The 24,916-nt window shown below is 53.7% G+C and overlaps 1 protein-coding gene across 10 annotated transcripts; it reads right to left on the bottom strand.

The window, feature by feature from the left end:
• Positions 1–260: 260 nt before the first annotated feature.
• Positions 261–24,897, bottom strand: arfgef3 (ARFGEF family member 3). Of its 10 annotated transcripts, XM_088384681.1 has the most exons (43): positions 24,499–24,895; positions 23,606–23,657; positions 23,355–23,436; positions 17,338–17,478; positions 17,197–17,265; positions 16,925–17,041; positions 16,795–16,840; positions 16,636–16,720; positions 16,456–16,560; positions 16,254–16,366; positions 15,930–16,177; positions 15,754–15,866; positions 15,180–15,312; positions 14,758–15,107; positions 14,303–14,634; positions 14,059–14,225; positions 13,827–13,992; positions 13,652–13,756; positions 13,371–13,571; positions 13,191–13,301; positions 12,984–13,122; positions 12,515–12,805; positions 9,404–9,537; positions 9,181–9,323; positions 8,926–9,105; positions 8,445–8,586; positions 8,247–8,369; positions 7,968–8,074; positions 7,765–7,894; positions 7,558–7,686; positions 7,009–7,185; positions 6,761–6,875; positions 6,582–6,684; positions 6,260–6,391; positions 5,947–6,077; positions 5,468–5,476; positions 5,301–5,379; positions 5,086–5,225; positions 4,597–4,768; positions 4,432–4,527; positions 1,477–1,823; positions 1,164–1,401; positions 261–783 (listed from the first exon to the last, which is right to left on the bottom strand). In XM_088384681.1, the coding sequence occupies exons 1-43, from the start codon at positions 24,581–24,583 to the stop codon at positions 592–594; spliced, it is 6,270 nt and encodes a 2,089-aa protein (XP_088240807.1). In that variant the 5' UTR covers positions 24,584–24,895; the 3' UTR covers positions 261–591. The 10 variants fall into 10 exon arrangements, 7 of the variants coding, with proteins under 7 accessions (XP_088240807.1, XP_088240800.1, XP_088240805.1 ...); XM_088384674.1 differs by having other exon boundaries at positions 13,827–14,225; positions 24,499–24,896; XM_088384679.1 differs by lacking the exon at positions 5,468–5,476.
• Between the last annotated feature and the right edge of the window lie 19 nt (positions 24,898–24,916).

The following is a 24,916-nucleotide window of genomic DNA, read 5'->3' on the forward strand; positions in this document are numbered from 1 at the left end:
AAAATAGAATTGCTATTAATCTCGTTTGTATAATTGACAAATATATGAGAAAAGCCCTAGCTTTTTATTTTACCTATATTATATTGTACTTTATTTAGTGCTGTATACTGTGTATTGTTTGTATATCATTATGATACATGCCATTGTTACTGTACTACGACACAGATGTTAAAAAATAAAGTTCCGCTGTACTCACTCAAGTTGATGGGGAAACCTATGACGTTCAATGACTGCTCTCAAAGTACGACAGTAGGACAGGCTTAGGGGAAAAAAGACTTATTCAATGGTCCAAACAGCAACTTGTATTTGAGGACAGTGCAGAAGGCACAAAGAAGAATTGACGCAAATCCATAAAGAAGACATCAATACGGGACGTGCTGGCTAACAAACAATATTGACCAGCAGGCAACAAAAGCACCACGCGAGACAAAACTGTGGTCTGCATCATCATCTTGACAGCTTCACCGTCGGCTCACTCTTGTTCCTTGCAGGCGGGACGGGCATCGCAGTGGCAGGAAGCTCGCAGGGAATTAGCCACAACAAGCGAAGGATTGCGCCACTACGCCGATAGGACGTGGCGTCAAATGGACGTCAGGCGATGATGCCATAGAGTCTTCCCACACGTTCCAGCCAGTGGTACAGGGCTTGCCGCACGGCGCCGTCACTGATGTGACACGCCAGCCGGCACACGCTCGGGTAAAGCGCCGGCTGAAGCGCCACAAAGGCCACATCAGAAAGCTGCAGGACCTGGTGCAGTGCTGTCGCCACCATGCTGCTCCACGCCTGAGGAACGCACATGTGTCACAACTTGGCGCAGGATGTGCCAAATCTCACAACACGTTGCATGTTTTACAAGATACAAGGGAGAGGATGTCACAGAACAACATGGCAGTCACACACCACATGCTGCACGACAACATGGCAACCGTGCAAGGCAGCCGAAATCCCAGCTTCAAGTCCAATCTGCTCACACTCTTAATTGGTCATTTCCCTTTTGTGGACAAATGATTCACCAATGGGAACCCTTGGAAGCGGCTCGCTCTCGATACCGGGGACATGACATGTTGTGTGACACCCGGCGATGTGGGGCTAAAGATGACAAAAAACAGCGACACGTGTCGCTGCATTTTGTTACGCATGACAAACGGGTGCGGTGCTGCCACCTGTATCTGCGCTTGCGCATCACCGGCAGCAACGTGTCCGTGAGCGCTGACAGCTGAACCCGATCTGGACCCAAGGACTCTGGCGCTGTGCGAATGTCTGAGGGGAGGGGCCGGTGGCAGCTGCTGCTCCTGCCCGTGGACCCGCCTCCACCGCCTGTTGCGCTGCTGCTGCTCCTTCCTGCATTTGTATTGGCTCACCAGCTTGGCCAGGCTTCTGGCGGGGACGCTTCCTGCGCAGCTGAACAAGACATCAAATCCATGTAAGTACTTCACATAAAGCCCCGGCACTCGATGCTACGTAGTCACATCTCACCTGAATGCGGGACTGGGCGTATCTCTCGACGATGGAGGCCCTCCGGTAACACTCGTGACTCCGCCTTCCTCCGGGGGCACGGGTGACTCGAATGGCAAGAGTGGCAGGAAGAAGGCGTGGCCGTCCCCGCCTCGCGAGGGAGAGGGCAAGGTTGGCGCAGTGGCGAAGACTTCCTCCTCCTCCAGGTCTTGATGCATCTGGATGTAACTGGCGCAGATGTCAGCGCTCAGCTTGTGAAGACGCTTCACCAGCCACGCCCACTCCGACACACTGCCCGCCGCCGCACTCAGGGATGACATGGTGGGTTGCCGCTGATGCCGCTGGTCGCGCCCCCGTGGGGGGCTCACCTGCGGGCGTTTGGACACATCGGACAGGTCAATCACCTACGACTGCTTTGCGTTTTACTTTTTGTCCCCTTCCGAATTAAAAAAAGATTGTTGACTTAAAAAAGAAAAAGACAAACTGTCACATAGTCACATGTCAAAGTCAAAGTCAGCTTTATTGTCAATTTCTCCACATGCCAAAGACACACAAAGAAACCGAAATTTCGTTCCCCCCTATCCCACGGTGACAAGACATGGCTCACAACAGACAAACAGTAAACAAGTATAACAAAAGCGTGCTGAATAAATAATGAATAAATAACACAACAATAAATGAATAAATAAATAATTAAGAAGAGCACAAAAAGAAAAAAAAAACAAAAAAGAGCAAGTGCGCGTACAGCAGACATTCCCGAAAATAGCGCAACAGTGCCGCACGCTACGCAGAAGGGGGTAGCGAGTTCAGGGCCCTAACAGCCTGGAGAAAGAAGCTGTTGGCGAGTCTGGTGGTGCGGGAGCGCAGGCTCCTGTACCTCTTCTCAGACGGCAGAAGGTCAAACAAAGAGTGAGCCGGGTGACTCACATCTCTGGCAATCGAGGTTGCCTTGCGGGCGAGATGGGAGGTGTAAATGCCCTTCAGGGAGGGGAGCGAAGCACCAATAATCTTACCAGCCGTATTCACTATGCGCTGCAGGGCCTTCAAGTTCTGTTCAGTGCAGTTACCACCCCAGACAGCGATGCAACTGGTGAGGACGCTCTCAATGGTGCCACGGTAGAATGTAGACAGGACTGCCTGAGGAGCACATGCACGCCTGAGCTTCCGCAGGAAATACAGGCGGCGCTGAGCTTTCTTTGCCAGTGACGAGGTGTTCGCGGACCAGGAGAGGTCCTCACTGATGTGCACCCCCAGGAACTTGGTGCAGCTCACCCTCTCCACCACAGCACCGTCGATGATCAGCGGCAGGTGTGTTGTGTGACCCTTCCGGAAGTCAACAATGATTTCCTTGGTCTTATTGACGTTCAGCAGGAGGTTGTTGTCCCTGCACCACGTGGTCAGAAGGTCAACTTCCGACCTTTACCGAGTCTCGTCGCCCTTCGTGATGAGACCCACCAGAGTCGTGTCGTCAGCAAACTTCACTATGCGGTTGTCGCTGTAGGTCGCAGTGCAGTCATGCGTCAGCAGGGTGAAGAGCAATGGACTGAGCACGCAGCCCTGGGGGGCCCCCGTGCTCAGCGTGATGCTGGCGGAGATTTTGTCGCCAACACGCACCACCTGAGGCCTCTGACAGAGGAAGTCCAGTATCCAGTTGCAGAGGGAGGTACTGAGGCCCAGCTCGTCGAGTTTGGAGATGAGTCGCTGCGGCACAATGGTGTTGAAGGCAGAGCTGAAGTCCACAAACAGCAACCTCACATATGAGTCCTTTCTCTCCAGGTGGGTGAGGGCCGAGTGGAGGGCAGAGCAGATGGCATCCTCAGAGGACCGCTTGGCACGGTACGCAAACTGGAAAGGGTCAATGGTGGGGGGGAGAACGGACTTGATGTGCTCCATGACCAGCCGCTCAAAGCACTTCATGATGATGGGCGTCAGTGCCACAGGGCGGTAGTCATTGAAGCAGGACGGTGCAGGTTTCTTCGGCACAGGAACGATGGTGGCAGCCTTGAAACACGAGGGGACGATGGCCTGCTGCAGGGAAACGTTAAAGATGTCCGTGAAGACACCCGACAGCTCCCCAGCGCAGTCCTTCAGCGCTCGACCCGGGATGTTGTCAGGGCCCGCCGCCTTACGGGTGTCAATAGCGGCAAGCGCCCTCCTCACACCGTCGGCAGAGAGGCGCAGGGGCTGCTCGTGTGGGGGGGGAGTGGTCTTCAGCGGGCAAGTGCTGTTCTGGGCGTCAAAGCGAGCAAAGAAGCGGTTCAGATCGTTCAGCAGACGGACGTCGCCCTCACAGCTCCTCGGCGCGGGCTTGTAGTCTGTGATGGTCTGAATGCCCCGCCAAAGGCTACGTGCGTCCTTGCTGTCTTTGAAGTGGGTGGAGACCTTGCACGAGAACGCCTTCTTCGCAGTCTTTGATGCCTCGGGACAGGTCGGCCCTCGCTGTCCTCAAGCCAGCCTCATCCCCTGCTATGAAAGCCTTGTCCCTGGCCCTCAACAGTCTGAGGACAGCCCCCGTCAGCCACGGCTTCCAGTTCGCGCGAGTAATCACATGTCTGATTTCAGGCTAAATTCGATTTCAGGCTAAAGTCGTACGAGGGTCCCCGTACATTGGTAATAAAGTTTTTCAAAGTGACGTTTTTAAAACAACATTTGGTCCTTCAAAAGTATTTAAGACAAAAAGTGTGGATTTTCGAAAGGTTATGCGACCCCCCCCCCCCCCCCCCCAAAAAAAAAATCCAACTAAAATTCTACCTCTAAGAGCAAAAGTTCAATTTGAAAACAAATTGTTGCATGGTGTATTTCAGGGACTGCCTAACGCTAAGCGTCATTGTGGCTGTTTGGTTGGCGTTTGACAAAAAAGTGCGCTTGACGCCTCGACTGGCTTTGCATTGAGCGGGGCTGCCAACACGCACAACTACATACACACAGATTCCGTATGCTCAACCCCAAATTTGGACAAATGTCAGCAAGCGTTACCTGCGCCGTCTCTTCAAAGATGTCCTCGTCCTCCGAGGATGCCGAGCCAGGACGCGAGGAGTCCGAGCTTCCGTCCTCGTCAAGAATCATCTTGACCTGCGGCGGAGGCGCAGCGCCTTTACGCGATGGAGAAGAAGTGGGGCCGTGAAGAAGAAGGGGCAGTACCTGCTGAGCCGTCATGCCGTCAGCCTGAGTGGAGATGGCCGCCAATAGCGCCTGCATGTAAAGCTTGAAGCTCATGGCCGCCTGGCGGTGTAGATTGGCCGCGCCGCCCACGCCTGACACTTTCATCAGCAGATACTTGAGACCCGGACGCCTGTCAAAGTCGCACGCCGTCCTGCGCACACGGCAACGTCAAACGGGGCCTCGCAACATGGACGACAATGGTGCAAGTTTGGCTCATTGCTTTGCCAAGTCAAGGTCGATGTTGGCGAGGGTCAACGTGGGAAATCACAGAAGTCCGTTTGGAAGAAAATGACAGCTCCAAACCACGGCCTGATTATTCAAATTCAGATTTGCTTATTGTCGATCAATCGATTTTGACGCATCGAGTAAAAGCAAACGTATTGCAAGCCACCCGTAACGCGTGTTGCACGTAAGAACGCTTACAACGACGAGTGGTGAGTGATATTGCGCGTGGACAGCTCCACCCACCTGTAGGAGTCAAGCAGCAAGTCGAGGATGATGGAAAGGTTGGCCGTGGACACGTAGCGCATGAAGCCCGTCGCGCGCGGGGTGGGTTCAGGCGTGACAGGCGTCGCCTTCTCCTGGCCAGCGGGCTGCTCAACGAACTCCTTTGATTGATTGATTCAGTAAATCAATCAATCAATCAAATCAATCAATTAATGCGTGCGTTGCTGTTGTTGTACCTCCAGCAAGATGTCCGAAAGATTCTGCAGAAGAACTTGATGTGACAACAGGCTCACCACCACGCTACGGAATGGAATGCTAACAGACGTCAAACAGCAACAGGATTAGTGGACACAAGTGCACCTGTGGTTGAAGCCTGTTATGTGGCAGGAAAAGAAAATCTTACCCCACTTTCCTAAGAGCAGCAGAAGAAAACACACATCACATTTTGACAGTAAGTCACATTTTGAGAGCACTCAGCATGTTTCCATACAAAGTCGTGCGTGCCCTAAGTGTCAGCCCAAATGAAAGCAGCTTCAAGCAAGGCAAAGAGTGTAGCTTAGCCCAGGGGTCGGGAACATTTTTGGCAGACAGAGCCATAAATAATTTTTTAAAAATTATTTCCCGCGAGAGCCATAACATTTAAAAAAAAAAAAGATAGGTTAAATACAATTAAATGCATGTATTTTAATTAAGACTAACAATTTTTTGAGTGTACTAATGTATTCTTTTTAATAACGTTTTTAACGTCGCCAAAAGCCAGATCTGGGTTCCCGACCCCTGGCTTAGCCTTTCAACAATCTGGCTTTTCAAGTGGCTAGGCCAATGCTAATGCTAACTATCATCAATGTTGTAGAGCAAAGGGTGTGCACGTTGGCGCCTCACCTGTTATGAGCGTGTCCGTCAGCGTGATAGTCAAACGGTGGCTCAATGATGAAAACGCAAGACTGGACGTGCTCAAAACCGTCCTTGTTGTTGGGGGTCTTTGGCAGGCACTGGCTATCAGACATGAACACCTGGCGCGTGCACCCGCACACACACACACACACACACACACACACACACACACACACACACACACACACACACACACACACACACACACACACACACACACACACACACACACGCGCGCGCGCGCATGCAGATTTTATTTGAGGCATCACTTCAGTCGCCACCTCACTGCCTTGCCAGTGACCTGCTGCGCCGTGGCTCTGATCCTCTGGTGCTCGGCCTCCGCCGACGGGGATGGTGAGGGAGCGGCCACCTTCACTTCACAGGCGTCGCTGCAGAGACTATCTGAGCCGCTGCGGAAAGATGACGCTAGCTTCTGCAGGTACACGCAAGATGGAAAGTATATTCGGGCGACTTCTTCAAAGACAAGACACGAGGGCCACTGACATGAACAACCTGACCTCATTCTTACTGATGTAAATAGTGGAAGCGGTTTTACAGCTTCGAGCCACATCTGCGTGCGCTCACATGACGCTTTTGAGATGCTCATTTTGTTTTGGGTGTACCTTGACAGGCCGTAAGGTAGCAGAGAAGGCGTCCCGAAGGGCACAGCAGGCCAACCTCCACATTTCCTCAGTGAAGAGCGGACCCACTGTCACCAGCACGTACCTACAGCCGACGCAACGGCCTGTCAGCGCGGTGGGTGAAGCGCACATGCGCGTGTGTGTGCGTGCGCCTTTGAGACCTGATGCAGGAGCAGCCCACTCTCGAGACGGTCTCAGCCGGTTGCGACACGCATGATACCAACAGCCCGAAGAGCTCCTTCAGCATCAGGTTGATCCAAAACTCACAACCTAGGTCTGACGCACATAAGAATCAAAGGCGACACCATTGTTCCGGGAGCGCGCTCGGGCAGGGCAAATTTTGCAACGCGCACTTGGTCGGTTGCTGCCATCTTTTTCCTGTTTCATTTTTGTCGAGGCCCCGCGTCACCTGCATCGATGAAGGTGCCGACATGCTCCACCACCAGCTCGCAGCAGAGGCCGATGGCGTGTCTGAAGTTGGCAGCGGCCGTGTCCCAGAAGGTGGGCTCACCGCGGCTACGCTGCAGCCACAGCGACATGGCGGGCAGCAGCAGCTGCACCACAGCCCAGATGGCGAAGCCCGGACCTACAATGTGCAACATGATCGCCATATTAAAGTCCCAATGATCATCGTCACACACACATCTGGGTGTGGTGAAATTTGTCCTCTGCATTTAACCCATCCCCATGTGATTTTGATCCATCCCCTGGGGGAGAGGGGAGCAGTGAGCAGCAGCGGTGCCGCGCTCGGGAATCATTTGGTGATCTAACCCCCCAATTCCAACCCTTAATGCTGAGTGCCAAGCAGGGAGGCAATGGGTCCCATTTTTATAGTCTTTGGTATGACCCGGGCGGGGTTTGAACCCACAACCTTCCAGTCTCAGGGCGGACACTCTACTACTAGGCCACTGAGCTGGTATGATAGCAATGTGAGCAAAGCGCTATTTGGAAAGGTCACCTGGCACGACGGCAACCTCTCGCAGCAGCAGGAAGAGTGTCTCCAGAGTAGGTGGCTGGTGCCTGCGAGGACAGTTGGACACAGCGGCCGTCAACTGCTCCAGAAGCAGAATCCACACCTGGATTAGACCTGAGAGACACACGTCAGGAGGTGGGCAAGACTGCTCAGCACCCTCCGCCTCGCCTCACTGTTGCCAGCCTCGCTCACCCGTGTCGTCATCAAAGTCCCGCAGGACGCCTTCCAGTGCGATCCGGCCGCCCGTCCCAGCGGGCAGGCTGGCCGGCCGTGCCCCGAGGAAGACGGGCTTTGATGGCATTTTGTAGATGCTGGCCAGCAGCTGCCGCCAAGGAGGGGGGAGGGGAAGAAAGCGTCACATGACGGACGGCGACGGGGCCCGAGAAGTCGGTCACCTGAGAACATCGACGCAGGTAGGCTAGCGCTGGCAGGCACAGGTCCAGGGAGCTGCGGGACGACGGCGGCAGCGTGCGCTCACCCATCTCCTCGTTGTCGACATCGCCTGAAAGAAAGAAAAGAAGAAAGAAAATGAAAAGACGTGACTGGCAGCTGGAAATGAGCGGTATGGCACACTTGCAAACGATGCTTTCAGTGAGGCGGGCCAATTGGAAAGCCGAGCCTGAGCTTGAAAGCTGGCCCTAATTTGCGTTTCCATCCGTGCGCGTGTGGCCTACCTAAACCTTTGACGAACTTCATTAGGCACAAGATGCAGTCGGCGGCAGCATTGGCAAACACCTGGACGCTGTCCGTGCCGATGAAGGCCTCAAAGACGTCGAAGACGGGCGCCTGGCGCTCTCCTGCCGAGCACAGAGACGGCGTGGAGATGCACAATTTTCCGTTCAGTGGCGCCACACATGGCGTGGCATACGTACCAACGGCGTATTCTCCTGGCAGCTCATCTTTGGCCTCCATCTTGGCGCCGTGGGCAGTCCTGAGGGCACTGAACAGCGGACGCCAGCCGGACAGGATGCGAGGAGAACACATCTCCACCAGCTCGCCAATGGATGTTACCACCTGATGGCGCCAGAGCAATCAATCATCAGCTAGCTGCTAGGCTAGGCAGAAATGCAAGCTGCTTTTCGGGGCAACTTCATCCCTTCGAGAATGGGAGTGGCGTCCTGGGCTCTTTAAAAATCAATCCAATGTCCACCTTCAATCTTTTGTCCGCCACCTGTTCAGGCGCCATGCGTGCGGTCAAGAGGCCAACCGGCTATCACGCGAGCCGTAGCCAAAGTATACCGCAGGTAAACATTTTTTATGCTGAAAGAGAGGCCGTCCACCTCTGGAGGCAACATTGACCCAGCGTTTGGATTTGGATGCCGGAGTCTGACGGAGCGACCTGCGGGGCTTCACCTGGTCCTGGACGTCGTCGTCGCACAGTTCCAGTTGCATGATGTGCTCAAACGGTCGGAAGAGTGCCTCATTGAAGCGGAAGTGAGATGGCTCGCTCCAGCCCCTCAGAACCTCGGTCAGGACATCATGGATGAAGGAAACCGCCTTCTGGGACACGTGACGTTCTTTGTGGCACGCAGCCTATGTGCCAAGCGGACGCGCACACCCAGAGTTTTGACGCGTTCTTGGTGACGAGGTGGCGCAACAGTTGCATACCTCTACCAGGTGCGGCGCCACCACGCTCCAGGCCCTCATCTTGTGCAGCAGCGGCCTGTCGTGGTCCCTGACGATTCTCAGCATGGCCTCCCCCAGACGGAAAAGGTGCAGGGAGCTGGACTTGTGCGCCGACTTGTGCTCTCCTGCAACGCAACTTGACAGTGGCAAATCCCAGAGAGCTCAAAGCACCCACTTCGCCTTTGACGGCCTCGAGCGTGCGTACCTGGCATGGCGAGCGAATAGTCCCCAGTGTCAGAGATGGAGTGGAAGAGCTGACACCGGGACGCTTTCCTCAGTTGCTGCAGGAAGCCCAGCAGAGACAGCAGGTTCAGTTTACCCGACGCTTCTTCAAACAACCTGAAAGATACACGTGTGGTAGGTTGCCTCACACAAGTTTGAAGCCATGCAGAAGCTTGATGCAGTGCTGCTCAAAAATTAACAGGTGGGGCTTTCCGGGCACATTATTATTTGTATGTTTTTTCTGCAAAAATACTTTTACGTCAGAAAACCGGCAAGCCGCTCTCTACGCATAAGGGAGCTTTCAAAGCCACCCCCCTCCCCCATCTTGGGCTTTCTGACCATCTCACCGTTTTGCTTTTGCCCGCATACAGACAATTGGTAAAGGCATCCAGGCCGGTTCGGAGGCGGGTTTGGGTGTGGCCTGAGGGTGCCTCCGATGCACTTCGTGACTGCTTCGACACCACTGACTGGGACTTGTTTAAGCAGGCGGCTACCTACAACGATCGGACGGACATAGAGGAGTATACTGACTTTCCTCTTACATCACGAAGTGCATCGATGATGTGACTTGCTCAAAATCCGACGTCACTCGCGCGAACTGGAAGCCGTGGTTGACAGGGGCTGTCCTCAGACTGCTGAGGGCCAGGGACAAGGCTTTCAGAGCGGGCGATGAGGCTGGCTTGAGGACAGCGAGGGCCGACCTTTCACGGGGCATCAAAGAAGCGAAAAAGGCGTTCTCGTGCAAGGTCTCCACCCACTTCAAGGACAGCAAGGACGCACGTAGCCTTTGGCAGGGCATTCAGACCATCACGGACTACAAGCCCGCGCCGAGGAGCTGTGAGGGCGACGTCCTTCTGCTGAACGATCTAAACCGCTTCTTTGCTCGCTTCGACGCCCAGAACAGCACTTGCCCGCTGAAGACCACTCCCCCCCCACACGAGCAGCCCCTGCGCCTCTCTGCCGACGGAGTGAGGAGGGCGCTTGCCGCTATTGACACCCGTAAGGCGGCGGGCCCTGACAACATCCCGGGTCGAGCGCTGAAGGACTGCGCTGGGGAGCTGTCGGGTGTCTTCACGGACATCTTTAACGTTTCCCTGCAGCAGGCCATCGTCCCCTCATGTTCCAAGGCTGCCACCATCGTTCCTGTGCCGAAGAAACCTGCACCGTCCTGCTTCAATGACTACCGCCCCGTGGCACTGACGCCCATCATCATGAAGTGCTTTGAGCGGCTTGTCATGGAGCACATCAAATCCGTTCTCCCCCCCACCAGTGACCCTTTCCAGTTTGCGTACCGTGCCAAACGGTCCTCTGAGGATGCCATCTGCTCTGCCCTCCACTCGGCCCTCACCCACCTGGAGAGAAAGGACTCATATGTGAGGTTGCTGTTTGCCTTCAACCCCATTGTGCCGCAGCGACTCATCTGCAAACTCGACGAGCTGGGCCTCAGTACCTCCCTCTGCAACTGGCTACTGGACTTCCTTTGTCAGAGGCCTCAGGTGGTGCGTGTTGGCGACAAAATCTCCGCCAGCATCACGCTGAGCACGGGGGCCCCCCAGGGCTGCGTGCTCAGTCCATTGCTCTTCACCCTGCTGACGCATGACTGCACTGCGACCTACAGCGACAACCGCATAGTGAAGTTTGCTGACGACACGACTCTGGTGGGTCTCATCACGAAGGGCGACGAGACTTGGTACAGGTCGGAAGTTGACCTTCTGACCACGTGGTGCAGGGACAACAACCTCCTGCTGAACGTAAACAAGACCAAGGAAATCGTTGTTGACTTCCGGAAGGGTCACACAAAACACCTGCCGCTGATCATCGACGGTGCTGTGGTTGAGAGGGTGAGCTGCACCAAGTTCCTGGGGGTGCACATCAGTGAGGACCTCTCCTGGTCCGCAAACACCACGTCACTGGCAAAGAAAGCTCAGCGCCGCCTGTACTTCCTGCGGAAGCTCAGGCGTGCATGTGCTCCTCAGGCAGTCTTGTCTACATTCTACCCTGGCACCATTGAGAGCGTCCTCACCAGTTGCATCGCTGTCTGGGGTGGTAGCTGCACTGAACAGAACTTGAAGGCCCTGCAGCGCATAGTGAATACGGCTGGTAAGATTATTGGTGCTTCGCTCCCCTCCCTGAAGGACATTTACACCTCCCATCTCGCCCGCAAGGCAACCTCGATTGCGAGAGATGTGAGTCACCCGGCTCACTCTTTGTTTGACCTTCTGCCCTCTGGGAAGAGGTACAGGAGCCTGCGCTCCCGCACCACCAGACTCACCAACAGCTTCTTTCTCCAGGCTGTTAGGACCCTGAACTCGCTACCCCCTTCTGCGTAGCGTGCGGCACTGTTGTGCTATTTTCGGGAATGTCTGCTGTACGCTCGCTTGCTCCTTTTTGCTCCTCTTATTTATTTATTTGTTGTGTTATTTATTCATTATTTATTCAGCACGCTGTTGTTTACTTGATTGTCTATTGTGGGCCATGTCTTGTCACCGTGGGATAGGGGGGAACGAAATTTTGGTTTATTTGTGTGTCTTTGGCATGTGGAGAAATTGACAATAAAGCTGACTTTGACTTTTGACTTTGAGAACATCACGTGACCAAACCTAGAATACAGCTTGGCCGACGACATGCGTCGAGTTGAGTATGAGTTGAGTAACCACGCATATGCGTCACTCACCCAGGAGTCAGGGCAAGCTGTCTAAACAATCGCCACGCACACCAAAGTCGCCTCGCGCTCCATCTCCCGAATGCTAATTGTGGAGAGGGTTAGGATTAGGAGAACATTAACGTCGTTCAGGGTGTGCCAGATCTTTTCGTCCAGGAGAACAGCGTATACAGGCATACGCAGCTGGTGAACCCAGACAGCCATTCTTGGGTTCGCTCCAAAACATCAGTCTTTGATCCCAAAACACACACGCACAACATGTTACAAGCACGCGTGCGAGGCGTTTCCGGCACACCCATGGGCGCTTTCCAAAGCAAAATTCATCTGCCGGCACGGCAGCATCATTGCAAGTGAGCGCGCGAATAGGAGCGTGAGGCGTGCTTTGGTTTTTCAGTGGGTTCCCAATGCGGCGGAGTTTGTCGTTTGGCCCACCTGTCGGCCTGCGTGGACAGTGCGCACACAAACTTGGCGGTGCCAGGTCCGGTCAGCGGGCTTTCCTCTTTGACGTCCGGTCCGCGCTCCCCTCCTTCGCCCTGGACCAGAAGCTCCCGGACGGTCGGTGGAAAATTGAGGGGCAGAGTTGGGCAGGGCGGGAAGGCGTTGGCTTGCGCCCGATTGGCGGGCACACCCTGCTGACACCGCTGGGGGAGGGCGGCTGGGGGTGGCGCCTGAGAGGTGATGCTGAAGAGAGCATGCTCCAGAGAACTGATGTACTCTGTCACCCTGACACACACAAACAAATACACGCATGCATGCGCACGGCACACACAACATCATTGGTGAAATGGTGGCTCACAACTAAAAGAAAAAAATGTGAAAATAATGCACTTTCAAGTGTATGTGTGAGTGTGTGCACTACACAGCAGAGCGACATGGCGTCACGTCTCTTTGTGTGTCTCACCTGAAGACATGTGTCCAGCAGTCGCTGTTGTGACTACCCATCTCCAAGCCCACGTTCAAGATGGCGTCCATGCACAGCACGTGCGCCGCATGCAGGCCGCCGGCCGCCGGCCGCGCCATCTGCTCCAGATGCTGGTTCACTGCGCACACGCACATACGGCAAGTCGGCACTCTTGTTGTCCATGTGTGTGTGCCAGTGCGTCATCACCTTGCGTGAGGACATCCCTCGCCTCAGGCCCCTCCCTCTCATTGCACTCCTCCAGCGCGCAGGAGGCGGCGGCTATTTGGGCCGAGGCTGCCGCGCAGTTGGCAGCCACACCTGAAGGCGTGCAAAGCATCATAAGCACGCGCACACGCCCAACTTGAGGATGGCCCGCAGCACACCTACCGAGGGCGCAGCTGAGCGCGGCGGCCTGCCGAAGTCCATCCAGACTGAGACAGATGGTGTCGCGCTCTGGCCGGCTCTGCTCCCTGGCGAAGACCGACGGCGTCTTAGAGCTGCCGGCCACGCGGCCCGTCAGCGGTGCCGACAAGATCTCCATAAGCTGGCTCCACACGCCTGTCAGCAGGAAGCGCGACAACGCGGCGCCTTGGGGAGGACGCCGGCAGAGGCATTAGCGCGCTCGGTTCCCGTCAGATGCTGGAGGAATGACGCGGCGACGTGCGCACCCGCCGACATGGCGTCGCTGCCTGCTCTGTTGCACAAGGGTGCTGATTGGCTGAACCTCCCGATCAGCTGACCGCCAACCGCACTGCTGCCCAAACCGTCGATGTCTGATGGGATTAAAGCCGTCTGTGTGCGTCTGTCCACATGTGTGTGCGTGTGTAGATGCGCGTGCGCTACCAGTCAACATGGTTACGAGAGGCGGCGTTCTCTTATCAGGCACCGTCCAGGAGCTGACCTGAGCCAGCAGGTCTCGTTCCAGAAGTTGACGGTGGACCTCCTCCAGCCACGCCTGGGACAAGAGCACCAGCACGCCACTGCTCTGGATGGCACGCACAAACTCCTTCTGCCAGGTCCAAACAGATAGTGAACAATCAAGACAAATGAGGGTGGCATGCACAGCAGCCCTCACCGGGCCCAGCGCAGTGGGCAGCGCCCTTCGTTGGTAGAAGTTGCAGTTGCGCAGCTTGAGGTTGAGCAGCAACGCGTAGAAGGATAGCAGGTAGATGCCGTCGGCGTTCATCAGCGGTTGACAGCTCAGAGTCACCCCCACCTCCACGCCCAGCGAGGGGATCCCGTCTATCAAGTGCATGCACGCTTCAGTGTAAATGGTACTCACACAAGAACAGTGACACCAAGGTGACTTGGAAACTGACCGGCCCGCAGTCCGGAGCAGAAGGTGCATGCAAAGTCCTGCAAGAGCCCGTCGACTCTGGGGGCGGCATCGGCGTTGAGAAGTCCGGGCAGCAGCGCAGCCAGCGAGCGCACAAAGAGGCGGGCACCATGCCGGTCCGCTTCCCGGTGGCACGGTAGCTTGAGCGAGAGCCGAGCTGGCGCCTCCGACGGACTGGACTCGTCCTCGTCGGCCAGCGATGCGTTGTCGGAGCCCACGTCCGACGCGTCCGAACGGCCCGAGTCCTTCTCAGCCGCCGTGGAGAACTGGTCGCACGAGTCCAACTCCGTCCTCGACGAGTCCTGCTCCTCCATGCTGAACACGCACACACATGTTTTCATTTACCAAGCATCACACGCAGCAGAAAAACGTATCTACCCTGGGACCACACAAACATTACGCACACACCTGCACCACACAACCAATGCAGAGTTTCACCTGAAGTTGCTCTCGCTGTAGCGCGACGCAGTTCTGGAGTCCACCGACAGGAAGTTGGTGATGTCGGGGTACACGAGGGCGTGGCTTCGTAGGACCACATCGGGCGGCACCACGCAGGCCTCCCGCCACGGCTTTGCCTCCTCCTCAGAGTCCAACGCGGTTTGGCCTGCGTCTGTGGTGATGCTAATGCTAACATCGGGGCTGCGCTCCAGCGTGGCGTCCCATGGTGGCCCCTCCGAGGACAGAATCCACCTCTGCCACAGAACGTCGGCCTCATTCCCCTCCATGGACGCGCGAGACAACTCCGTGCCATCCTTCAGCTCATCAAGGCGGCGAAGTGATAGACGAACCTGAGCGGGAGCGACATCGGCAGCGTGACACGATGACGCCGACAGCATGACGTCCTCTCGACACGGGCATACCTGCTCTGGTGTGAGGCCTCGCCCCTGTGACAGCTCCTCCAGTGCTCGCAGCAGAGCGCACACGCACAAGACGCTCCAGTAACACGCCTCTGTGCCGCCCTTCAGGCACGCCTCCTTCATGCCGTCCATCATGCTGAACACATATGCACGTCACAAACAGATGCTGAGACGTTGGGATATGTCAGTCTACATGATCCCGTTTTAATCGCGTCACAACGCGATGTCATGCAACACCATCAGGCGGGGCCGATGACCCAATTGAAAAAGTCATGGTTCCAATAAGCGCTCAAAAAAATGGTGCTGGCGGGTCCGAGTCAGCTCCAAGGACAACACGGCCTTGGAGCCTGCGGGCGTCTTCACGACAGGTGGCCACGCTGTGGCTTACTGAGGAGAATTAGAACAGAAGGGACGGCGCTGAACTCAAATTGATCGCGTTGGGTGCCAAAAGAATTTGCTGGCGGGACAGTTTTGCTCACAGTTACCATGTGGGCATCATCTGAAATGGGCCCACGCCTAGCAGTGACATCGCCTTGTCACGACGTAGCATTAGCTAGCGGGCATCAGGTGCACTGACAGTCGCAGCAGGTCCAGGTGCGACTTCCTTTTGGAGAAGGATCGCTTCCCGCCTTCGGGGTCGGTGATGCCCGGCCCGGCCAGGTCGAACAGCCGCTGAGGACTTCCCATGATCTGAAAGGCGGCACGGACAAACGTTGCAAGTGGTGAGCTGACATGGCGCCACGGGCGTCCAACCTCCTTGGTGACACGCAAGGCCTCGGTGAGGTGCTGCGGCGGCGGGTAGAGCAGGATCCGGTGGTAAAGCGACTGCAGCACGGGCTTCATGGACTCTACACAGCTCACCAGGCGGACCAGCTCAGCCGCCACGTAGCACACGGTCCGCACCACCGGCGCCATCCTGGCGGGGGCGCCGGCTGAGCGACCCGAGCCTCGACCCCGGTCAGACACGGCTCCCACGGCAGACTCCGTCTCCCGGCCAGCGCCTGGAAAATGAGCTGAGGTCATCACCGCCGCCGTGACGACCAAACTGGATGACAGTCGCTCTTGGAGTGAACTTACCCGGATGGGGCCACTCCGTCTCTGGCGCCCCCATTTGGCCATGGTGGGAGGCGATAGTTTTGTCAGTGACCGGATTTCCCATGATAGCCACCAGTGACGGACACAGCTGCTTCCTGTTCGGAGACGAGTCGCCGCGATGATGTCATTAGCGTCTTTGACATTGGACTATGTGTGTGTATGCGACAATGTGTGTGTTGTGTACCAGACGAGGTCAATGAAGCGTCCAGACAAGTGCATCGTGGGAGGGCAGGAGCTGAGCATGGACAAGATGCTTTCCAGGTAAAGCAGCTGCAGCAGCTGCTCGTCACTGGCGGCGGCCAACGCACAAGGTCAGGAACACACCACCCATCTGCTGCTTCCACATTAAGAGCCGTTCACTCACCAGTTGACCGACTCCAGCTTGTCACAGAAGAGCATTAAGACCATCACCACGTCGTCGCAAAGCACCCGGCTAGCGGGAGGCACATCTGCACGTCAAGTAGAAATAGAGTTTTGTAACACAATTGGCACATTGGTAACATTGTGTGTGGGGGGGGCGTACCCCTTGTCTGCAGAGGTGGGGTAGTCAGCTCCTCTCCAGCTGCACTCTGCTTGTGAGAAAATGAATGCACAAGGATTGCTGCCTTCAAACTGCGTGACGCCGAATGCGTGCACATGGGCTATGATGTGACCTCCTGTCGGTGTCGCAGCTGCAGTGTAAAGTCTCCCAGAATCTGACTGAGGGTGGCTCGGACCGCCGTGTTGATGCTCCGCTGATGACAGTTGCGTGCGTACGTCTCCATGCACACCTGCGAGGGCACACACACGCTGGTCAGAGATCCACCAGAGGTTCCTGGCATCACAGGCTACTGCGGTGAGCACGTTAAGTTGAGGAGATCACAAAGGAAAACAGGCGCGGGCATGCACCTGACAGCGGCAGAGTGCCAAGAGTGCCCTCGGTTACCTGAGCGACACGTAGGATGGAGTCTGCGCTGATGTCAAAGTTTGGTGAGTAGGTGAGGCAGAGGAGAACCTGCAGAGGGCGCAGGAGCAAGTAAACAAGACAGAACACCGGCGTCAGCCCCGGAGGAGCAAACCTTCTCACCTTCATGACCTCCACCTGCAGGTCCTCATGCAGCTCTGGCGTCACTCGCACCGCCGCCAACATCTGATTCACCAGCTGATTCTTCACGGGCTCCGCCTCCACGTCGTTCCCGTCCACAAAGCGGTCCTCGCACAGGAGCTTCTGACGGAAAGACACAGCTCAGACGTCATGCCTTTGCGTAGAGCATCCCCCTAGGGGTGCAAGAATGCTTCCTAGGGGGTGCGAGGTTACCCTGGGGGAAATTTAAAATTTTTCGGGGATAATGGTCGGGCAACCGAAAAAAATGAAAAATTCTGGAAATCAAGAAGTCATTGTGTTAATTGGCATTAGGGATAATGCTAATTACCGTAATTTCCGGACTATAAGTCGTGGTTTTTTTCATAGTTTGGGTGGGGGGGCGACTTATACTCAGGAGCGACTTATATATGTTTTTTTTCACAAATTTTTACTTGATCATTAAGACATCACTTACTTACAAGTATAGTTGACCACTTTCCATGTTATTTTTAGTATAGTTGATCACTTCACATGCTTTTATATCTTTATCTTGAACATATTCAAAACATAAAAAATAGAGAAAACATCAAATAAAGCAATTAACACTTTAAAGCTCCATATCCAAGTCCACTGTCTGCTGTATGTACACTTGCTCCATTTTTTGCTCCTCTTATATTTATTATTATTATTTACTATTATTTGTTTATTTATCATTTATTCAACACTCTTATTTATTCATTGTTTGTGCCTTCTTGGGTTTTTTTGTGTTGCTTGTATGCATATGTGTACTATCTCACCAAGGGATAGTGGGAACGTAATTTCAATCTCTTTGTGTGTCTTGGTATATGAAAAAAAATCGACAATAAAGGAGACTTTGATTTTGATAAAACAACCAAATAATGATGGCGGCGCGTGCACACGCAGCGGCCACTCTCTGTCCCGTCAGTACGGTGATTTGTTCGTCTAATGAGTGTTCGTCCGACAGTCTTGTGTGTTCGTCTCGTCGTGCTTTATTGTGCTACAAGTACAGCAGGCAGGTTCTGCTTGACATCGGCAGAAGTGGGTTTTGCGGCGTTCTGGACTTTGAAGCGTCGACATTAAAGGCGCTCGGACTGCTACGTCCTGAAACGTCGCCGACCTCACCCGCTATTCCTCCCCCGGTTGGGAGCCGTCGGAAACGGTGTGCGAGGAGGCAGAAGAGGGGCAAGCGCGGAGGCGTCCGGGCCAGGCTGGCGGCCAACCCAGCGCGACCGGCGGTGCCCTCCATTCTTCTGGCGAATGTTCGATCGCTGGACAACAAAATGGATTACGTTCGCCTGCTGAGGTCTACGAACTGGACGGTGCGGAACTGCTGTGTGCTCGTGTTCACCGAGACCTGGTTGAGTGACAACATTCCGGACTCTGCCGTGCATCTGGAGCGGCTAGCGTGCTATCAGGCGGACCGTGCCATTGTACGAGGGGGAAAATCGCGAGGAGGTGGAATATGCGTCTACATCCGAGAAGAATGGTGCCGGGACTCTGTGGTGGTATGTAAGCACTGCTCGCCGCTTGTGGAGTTTGTGATCATTAAGTGCCGTCCTTTTTATCTGCCGAGGGAATTTACCGCGATTCTGCTAGTCGCGGTATACATCCCGCCTTCCAACATCGAAGGAGACAGGATCGCGGCGCTTGGTGAACTGTACCAGGCTGTCAGTGAACAGCAAACAGCGCACCCTGACGGTTTCACCATCTTTGCTGGAGACTTCAATCATGCCAACCTGAAGTCTGTTTTCCCGAGGCTTCACCAGCATGTTCCTTTTCCGACACGTGGAGACAGCTTCCTGGACCTAGTCTACTCGGCGCAAAAGGGAGCTTTCAAAGCCACCCCCCTCCCCCATCCGGGGCTTTCTGACCACCTCACCGTTTTGCTTTTGCCCGCATACAGACAATTGGTAAAGGCATCCAGGCCGATTCGGAGGCGGGTTCGAGTGTGGCCTGAGGGTGCCTCCGATGCACTTCGTGACTGCTTCGACACCACTGACTGGGACTTGTTTAAGCAGGCAGCCACCTACAACGATTGGACGGACATAGAGGAGTATACTGACTCTGTTACCTCTTACATCACGAAGTGCATCGATGATGTGACTTGCTCGAAATCCGTCGTCACTCGCGCGAACTGGAAGCCGTGGCTGACGGGGGCTGTCCTTAGACTGTTGAGGGCCAGGGACAAGGCTTTCAGAGCGGGGGATGAGGCTGGCTTGAGGACAGCGAGGGCTGACCTGTCCCGAGGCATCAAAGAAGCGAAGAAGGCGTTCTCGTGCAAGGTCTCCACCCACTTCAAGGACAGCAAGGACGCACGTAGCCTTTGGCGGGGCATTCAGACCATCACGGACTACAAGCCCGCGCCGAGGAGCTGTAAGGGCGACGTCCGTCTGCTGAACGATCTGAACCGCTTCTTTGCTCGCTTCGACGCCCAGAACAGCACTTGCCCGCTGAAGAACACTCCCCCCCCACACGAGCAGCCCCTGCGCCTCTCTGCCGACGGTGTGAGGAGGGCGCTTGCCGCTATTGACACCCGTAAGGCGGCGGGCCCTGACAACATCCCGGGTCGAGCGCTGAAGGACTGCGCTGGGGAGCTGTCGGGTGTCTTCACGTCCCCTCGTGTTTCAAGGCTGCCACCATCGTTCCTCTGCCGAAGAAACCTGCACCGTCCTGCTTCAATGACTACCGCCCTGTGGCACTGACGCCCATGATCATGAAGTGCTTTGAGCGGCTGGTCATGGAGCACATCAAGTCCGTTCTCCCCCCCACCATTGACCCTTTCCAGTTTGCGTACCATGCCAAGCGGTCCTCTGAGGATGCCATCTGCTCTGCCCTCCACTCGGCCCTCACCCACCTGGAGAGAAATGACTCATTTGTGAGGCTGCTATTTGTGGACTTCAGCTCTGCCTTCACCACCATTGTGCCGCAGCGACTCATCTCCAAACTCGACGAGCTGGGCCTCAGTACCTCCCTCTGCAACTGGCTACTGGACTTCCTCTGTCAGAGGCCTCAGGTGGTGCGTGTTGGCGACAAAATCTCCGCCAGAATCACGCTGAGCACGGGGGCCCCCCAGGGCTGAGTGCTCAGTCCATTGCTCTTCACCCTGCTGACGCATGACTGCTCTGCGACCTACAGCGACAACCGCATAGTGAAGTTTGCTGACGACACGACTCTGGTGGGTCTCATCACGAAGGGCGACGAGACTCGGTACAGGTCGGAAGTTGACCTTCTGACCACATTGTTGACTTCCGGAAGGGTCACACAACACACCTGCCGCTGATCATCGACGGTGCTGTGGTGGAGAGGGTGAGCTGCACCAAGTTCCTGGGGGTGCACATCAGTGAGGACCTCTCCTGGTCCGCAAACACCTCGTCACTGGCAAAGAAAGCTCAGCGCCGCCTGTACTTCCTGCGGAAGCTCAGGCGTGCATGTGCTCCTCAGGCAGTCCTGTCTACATTCTACCGTGGCACCATTGAGACCGTCCTCACCAGTTGCATCGCTGTCTGGGGTGGTAACTGCACTGAACAGAACTTGAAGGCCCTGCAGCGCATAGTGAATACGGCTAGTAAGATTATTGGTGCTTCGCTCCCCTCCCTGAAATTCAGTATGAGTAAGTTAGCTGTGTTTGTGTGTGTGTGTGTGTTGTGTGTGTTGTGTGCATGTGTGTGTGAGAAAGAAAGAGATTTATGTCAATGTCTTATTTAAATGTTTTTAGTTAAACTGCACATTGGAGACTGGTCAAACGCAATTTCAAACTTCTGTGGTAACCCTGTTACATAGGATTTTTGACAATAAAGTAAACTTGAACTTGAACTTGAACTTGAAGGACATTTACACCTCCCATCTCGCCCGCAAGGCAACCTCGATTGCCAGTGATGTGAGTCACCCGGCTCACTCTTTGTTTGACCTTCTGCCCTCTGGGAAGAGGTACAGGAGCCTGCGCTCCCGCACCACCAGACTCGCCAACAGCTTCTTTCTCCAGGCTGTTAGGGCCCTGAACTCGCTACCCCCTTCTGCGTAGCGTGCGGCACTGTTGCGCTATTTTCGGGAATGTCTGCTGTACGCGCACTTGCTCCTTTTTTTTCTGCTCCTCTTATTTATTTATTTATTTATTGTTGTGTTATTTATTCATTATTTATTCAGCACGCTTTTGTTGTACTTGTTTACTTGTTTGTCTGTTGTGAGCCATGTCTTGTCACCGTGGGATAGGGGGGAACGAAATTTTGGTTTCTTTGTGTGTCTTTGGCATGTGGAGAAATTGACAATAAAGCTGACTTTGACTTTGACTTTGACTAAACAAAACAAAAAACTACATCTGAAAAAAATTGTATTTTCAGACGAAACTGGATGAGGGCGCTCTAAATTTCACCGTTGGCCGTGACTCATCAACTGGGTGGGCTTAAGAAAAATGGCACCAAAAAGAAACTCATATTTTGCAGGTTACAAACTTCAAGTTGTATAATATGCAGCTGAAAACAGTCATCGAGCAGCAGAAAGAAAGTTTGGAGAACCGTGATGTACCAATGGATTACTATTTCAAGTGACGTCAGTGGCACGGCACGGCGCTTACCCACGTAAGGACTACCGGCATCATTAGCAGTGATCATTTCTAAGTGACACGGAGGACAAAGAGTTTGAAGGAATTAAGGATTTGGAGTGACATAGAAGGTTTGAAAAACTATTATGGCTTTTACGCACGCCCGGTCCTACTCTACTGAGTCGGGGGCTGGCGCTCGGCCAAGTGGCTGTCCGCGAACGGTGCATGGGGCTCGGACATGGCCATTACGCACGCCTATGCCCTGGAGCTCTCGTGTCTGGAAGTCCACGCCGCCACACGCCTGGAAGTTTGTTTTGTTTAATAAAGAGCCGCTTACCAAACCCACATCTATCCTTGTACTTTGTTAACGCTACAATATAGTTATATACTAGATCTGTGGAATAAAGACGAGGCTGACGTCAGGGCGCATGCGCGGCAATGTTGACAAAGGACGAAGAATTTGATCGATGCATTTAATGGATTTAAAGTGCACGGATGGTTTGATAATATTATTGGCTTATAGTTTATCTATCGTTATATGAGCCTGCGGAATATTTTGAAGTGCAAGCGTCCTCAGCCGCGCGCACCCATTGTCGACAAAGAACGATCGATGGATTTAATGAATTGGAGTGACACCGATGGTTTTATAAGCATGTTATTCATGTAATAGTTGTCCTTAATCACTCTATGTTACGTCAGGCCCGTTTTCAGCTCTTTGTTTGTGTTTGTCACGTGAGCATACCTATCGTTTAGCCTGTTGTTGCTATTTAATGAATTGGAGTGACACCGATGGTTTTATAAACATGTTATTCATGTAATAGTTGTCCTTAACCACTCTATATGTTACTATACTATATGTTACTCTATATGCCCGTTCTCAGCTCTTTGTTTGTGTTTGTCACGTTAGCATACCTATCGTTTAGCCTGGTGTTGCTATTTAATGAATTGGAGTGACACCGATGGTTTTATAAACATGTTATTCATGTAATAGTTGTCCTTAATCACTCTATATGTTATGTCAGGCCCGTTCTCAGCTCTTTGTTTGTTTTTGTCACGTTAGCATACCTATCGTTTAGCCTGGTGTTGCTATCGTTTAGCCTGTTGTTGTCCGTTCATGACTATTTTTGGTGTGGGATTTTGTCGAATAAATTGCCCCCCAAAATGCGACTTATACTCCGGAGCAACTTATATATGTTTTTTTTCACTTTTGGGGGCATTTTATGGCTGGTGCGACTTATACTCCGGAGCGACTTATAGTCCGGAAAATACGGTAAGCCTTATAGCTGTAAAGTAAACCAATTATTATTATAATAATTATTTAGGGTTAGGGTTAGGGTTAGGGGTGCGAGAACTGGTTGGTGAATTGAATGGGGTGCGAACAAGGAAAAAGGTTAAGAACCACTGGCGTAGCGCACCCCATGAGGGCTGGAGGTGGGACATGTGAGGCTCAAACAGGAAGTACCTGCATGCCGCTCAGCGCCGTCTGACCCAGCTTGTCGTTTTTGGACTCCAGTGCAATCTGGAGAGGAAGAAGACAGCGCACCCTGCAGGCCAAACACAAACAACATGACCATGGTGTCATGCTGATTTGTCCCACGCGTTGAGGTCACGTGGCGCCACGTAAAACCATGCGCCATCCCGTCGAGCATCCCTCATGGACAAATCCCGCTTGACGATGTCACGGGGAACGTTCCGGAGAGAACGTGTTCTTACCGCAACTCCGCCGGCGACAGTTTGGCTGATGCGTTATGAGACTCCAGACTTTCTGGGGGGCAAATAAGAAATAGAAACTCAATGGATGTGGTGACTGGTCTCAGCCGCGTTAGCACTCGCGGTTAGCGCAGTGCAATGCTAACACAGTGGTTAGCAAACACAGCTGGGGCCGAAGCCTTGCTACGGGATCAATTTGAATGTTGTTTCAGCTTTTAATGCAAAAAGGCAAAACATGATCCTTTCCTGCATCTGGCATAACAAACGATGGAATTCATTCTGGTTCAGGGGATTGACAGAGTTCCCATGTCAATATGTGTATCTTATTTTGAGAATATCAAATCTTTTGGAAAAACCTGCCCTTCCTTGTTTTTACGACGACTGTTTTGTAACGAATAACTAGATTTAGAAAACAAAACATGGACTCTGAATCCAAAGAAACACTGATCACACTTCTAACTAGATAAGATGTACATTTTAACGTGGCATCCTGTCACGTTAAAATGTGCATATTATCAGTTAGAACGTGATATTGAACTTTGATTTTATTTCTGGTATGTCGTCATTTTAGCTATGTCTGTTAAAGGACTGACAAAGGAAACTGTTAGCTAACCCACTAACAAGCACGAGACAATGAAATGACATTTCAATGTGCGATACTCAGTGTCATATTTATACATGACACGAATACAGTCTGTATCTTGTATTTTCTATCCTATCCGCCCTCACGTAGCCAGCAGCAGGTGGATGCGCGCGAAAACTCACCCATCCTCACCACCCTGCCGCGCCCCAAACAAGAGACGCACACCCACACACGCTGTAGCTCAGCACCACCAGATGCTTCGCCAACCAACTGTGTGGTCGTTGTCGGTTGGCTTCTGGAAGCTCCGACTCACCGCAGGCGAGCACGCAGGCGTCGCGCAGTCTTTTGTGCTTGTGTCCGGCTGAGTCTTTGTGAAGTCTCCGCAGGATGTCCTCCATGGTGGCGTTGGTGAGCGGTCGTGTCGCACGAGGATGGGTTGGGGTGGGATTACCGTTCGGTGGTTGCGGGCAATGCGCAGCAGGGTCGGCGGCATCCCCTCGAGTACCAACCCAGGATGATCCACTTACACGCTGACGTCATAGGAACCAGGAAGCGCTTTCCTCACAGGCACTGCCACCTCGTCGGCGTTTTTGATTTTTTTCACAACCCTACACGTCATGAGGAACAACATTGACTGACTGGCCAGAAAAAAATCTACACTTGCTGCCATCCGCCGCCAAATTCCGACACACCGGATTACGCGTCATTATAACGGAAGTGTGATTTTCTGT

The sequence above is a fragment of the Syngnathus floridae genome, chromosome 9 (genome assembly GCF_059516105.1).
Source record: "Syngnathus floridae isolate MCC-2025c chromosome 9, RoL_Sflo_1.0, whole genome shotgun sequence".
NCBI lineage: Eukaryota > Metazoa > Chordata > Actinopteri > Syngnathiformes > Syngnathidae > Syngnathus > Syngnathus floridae.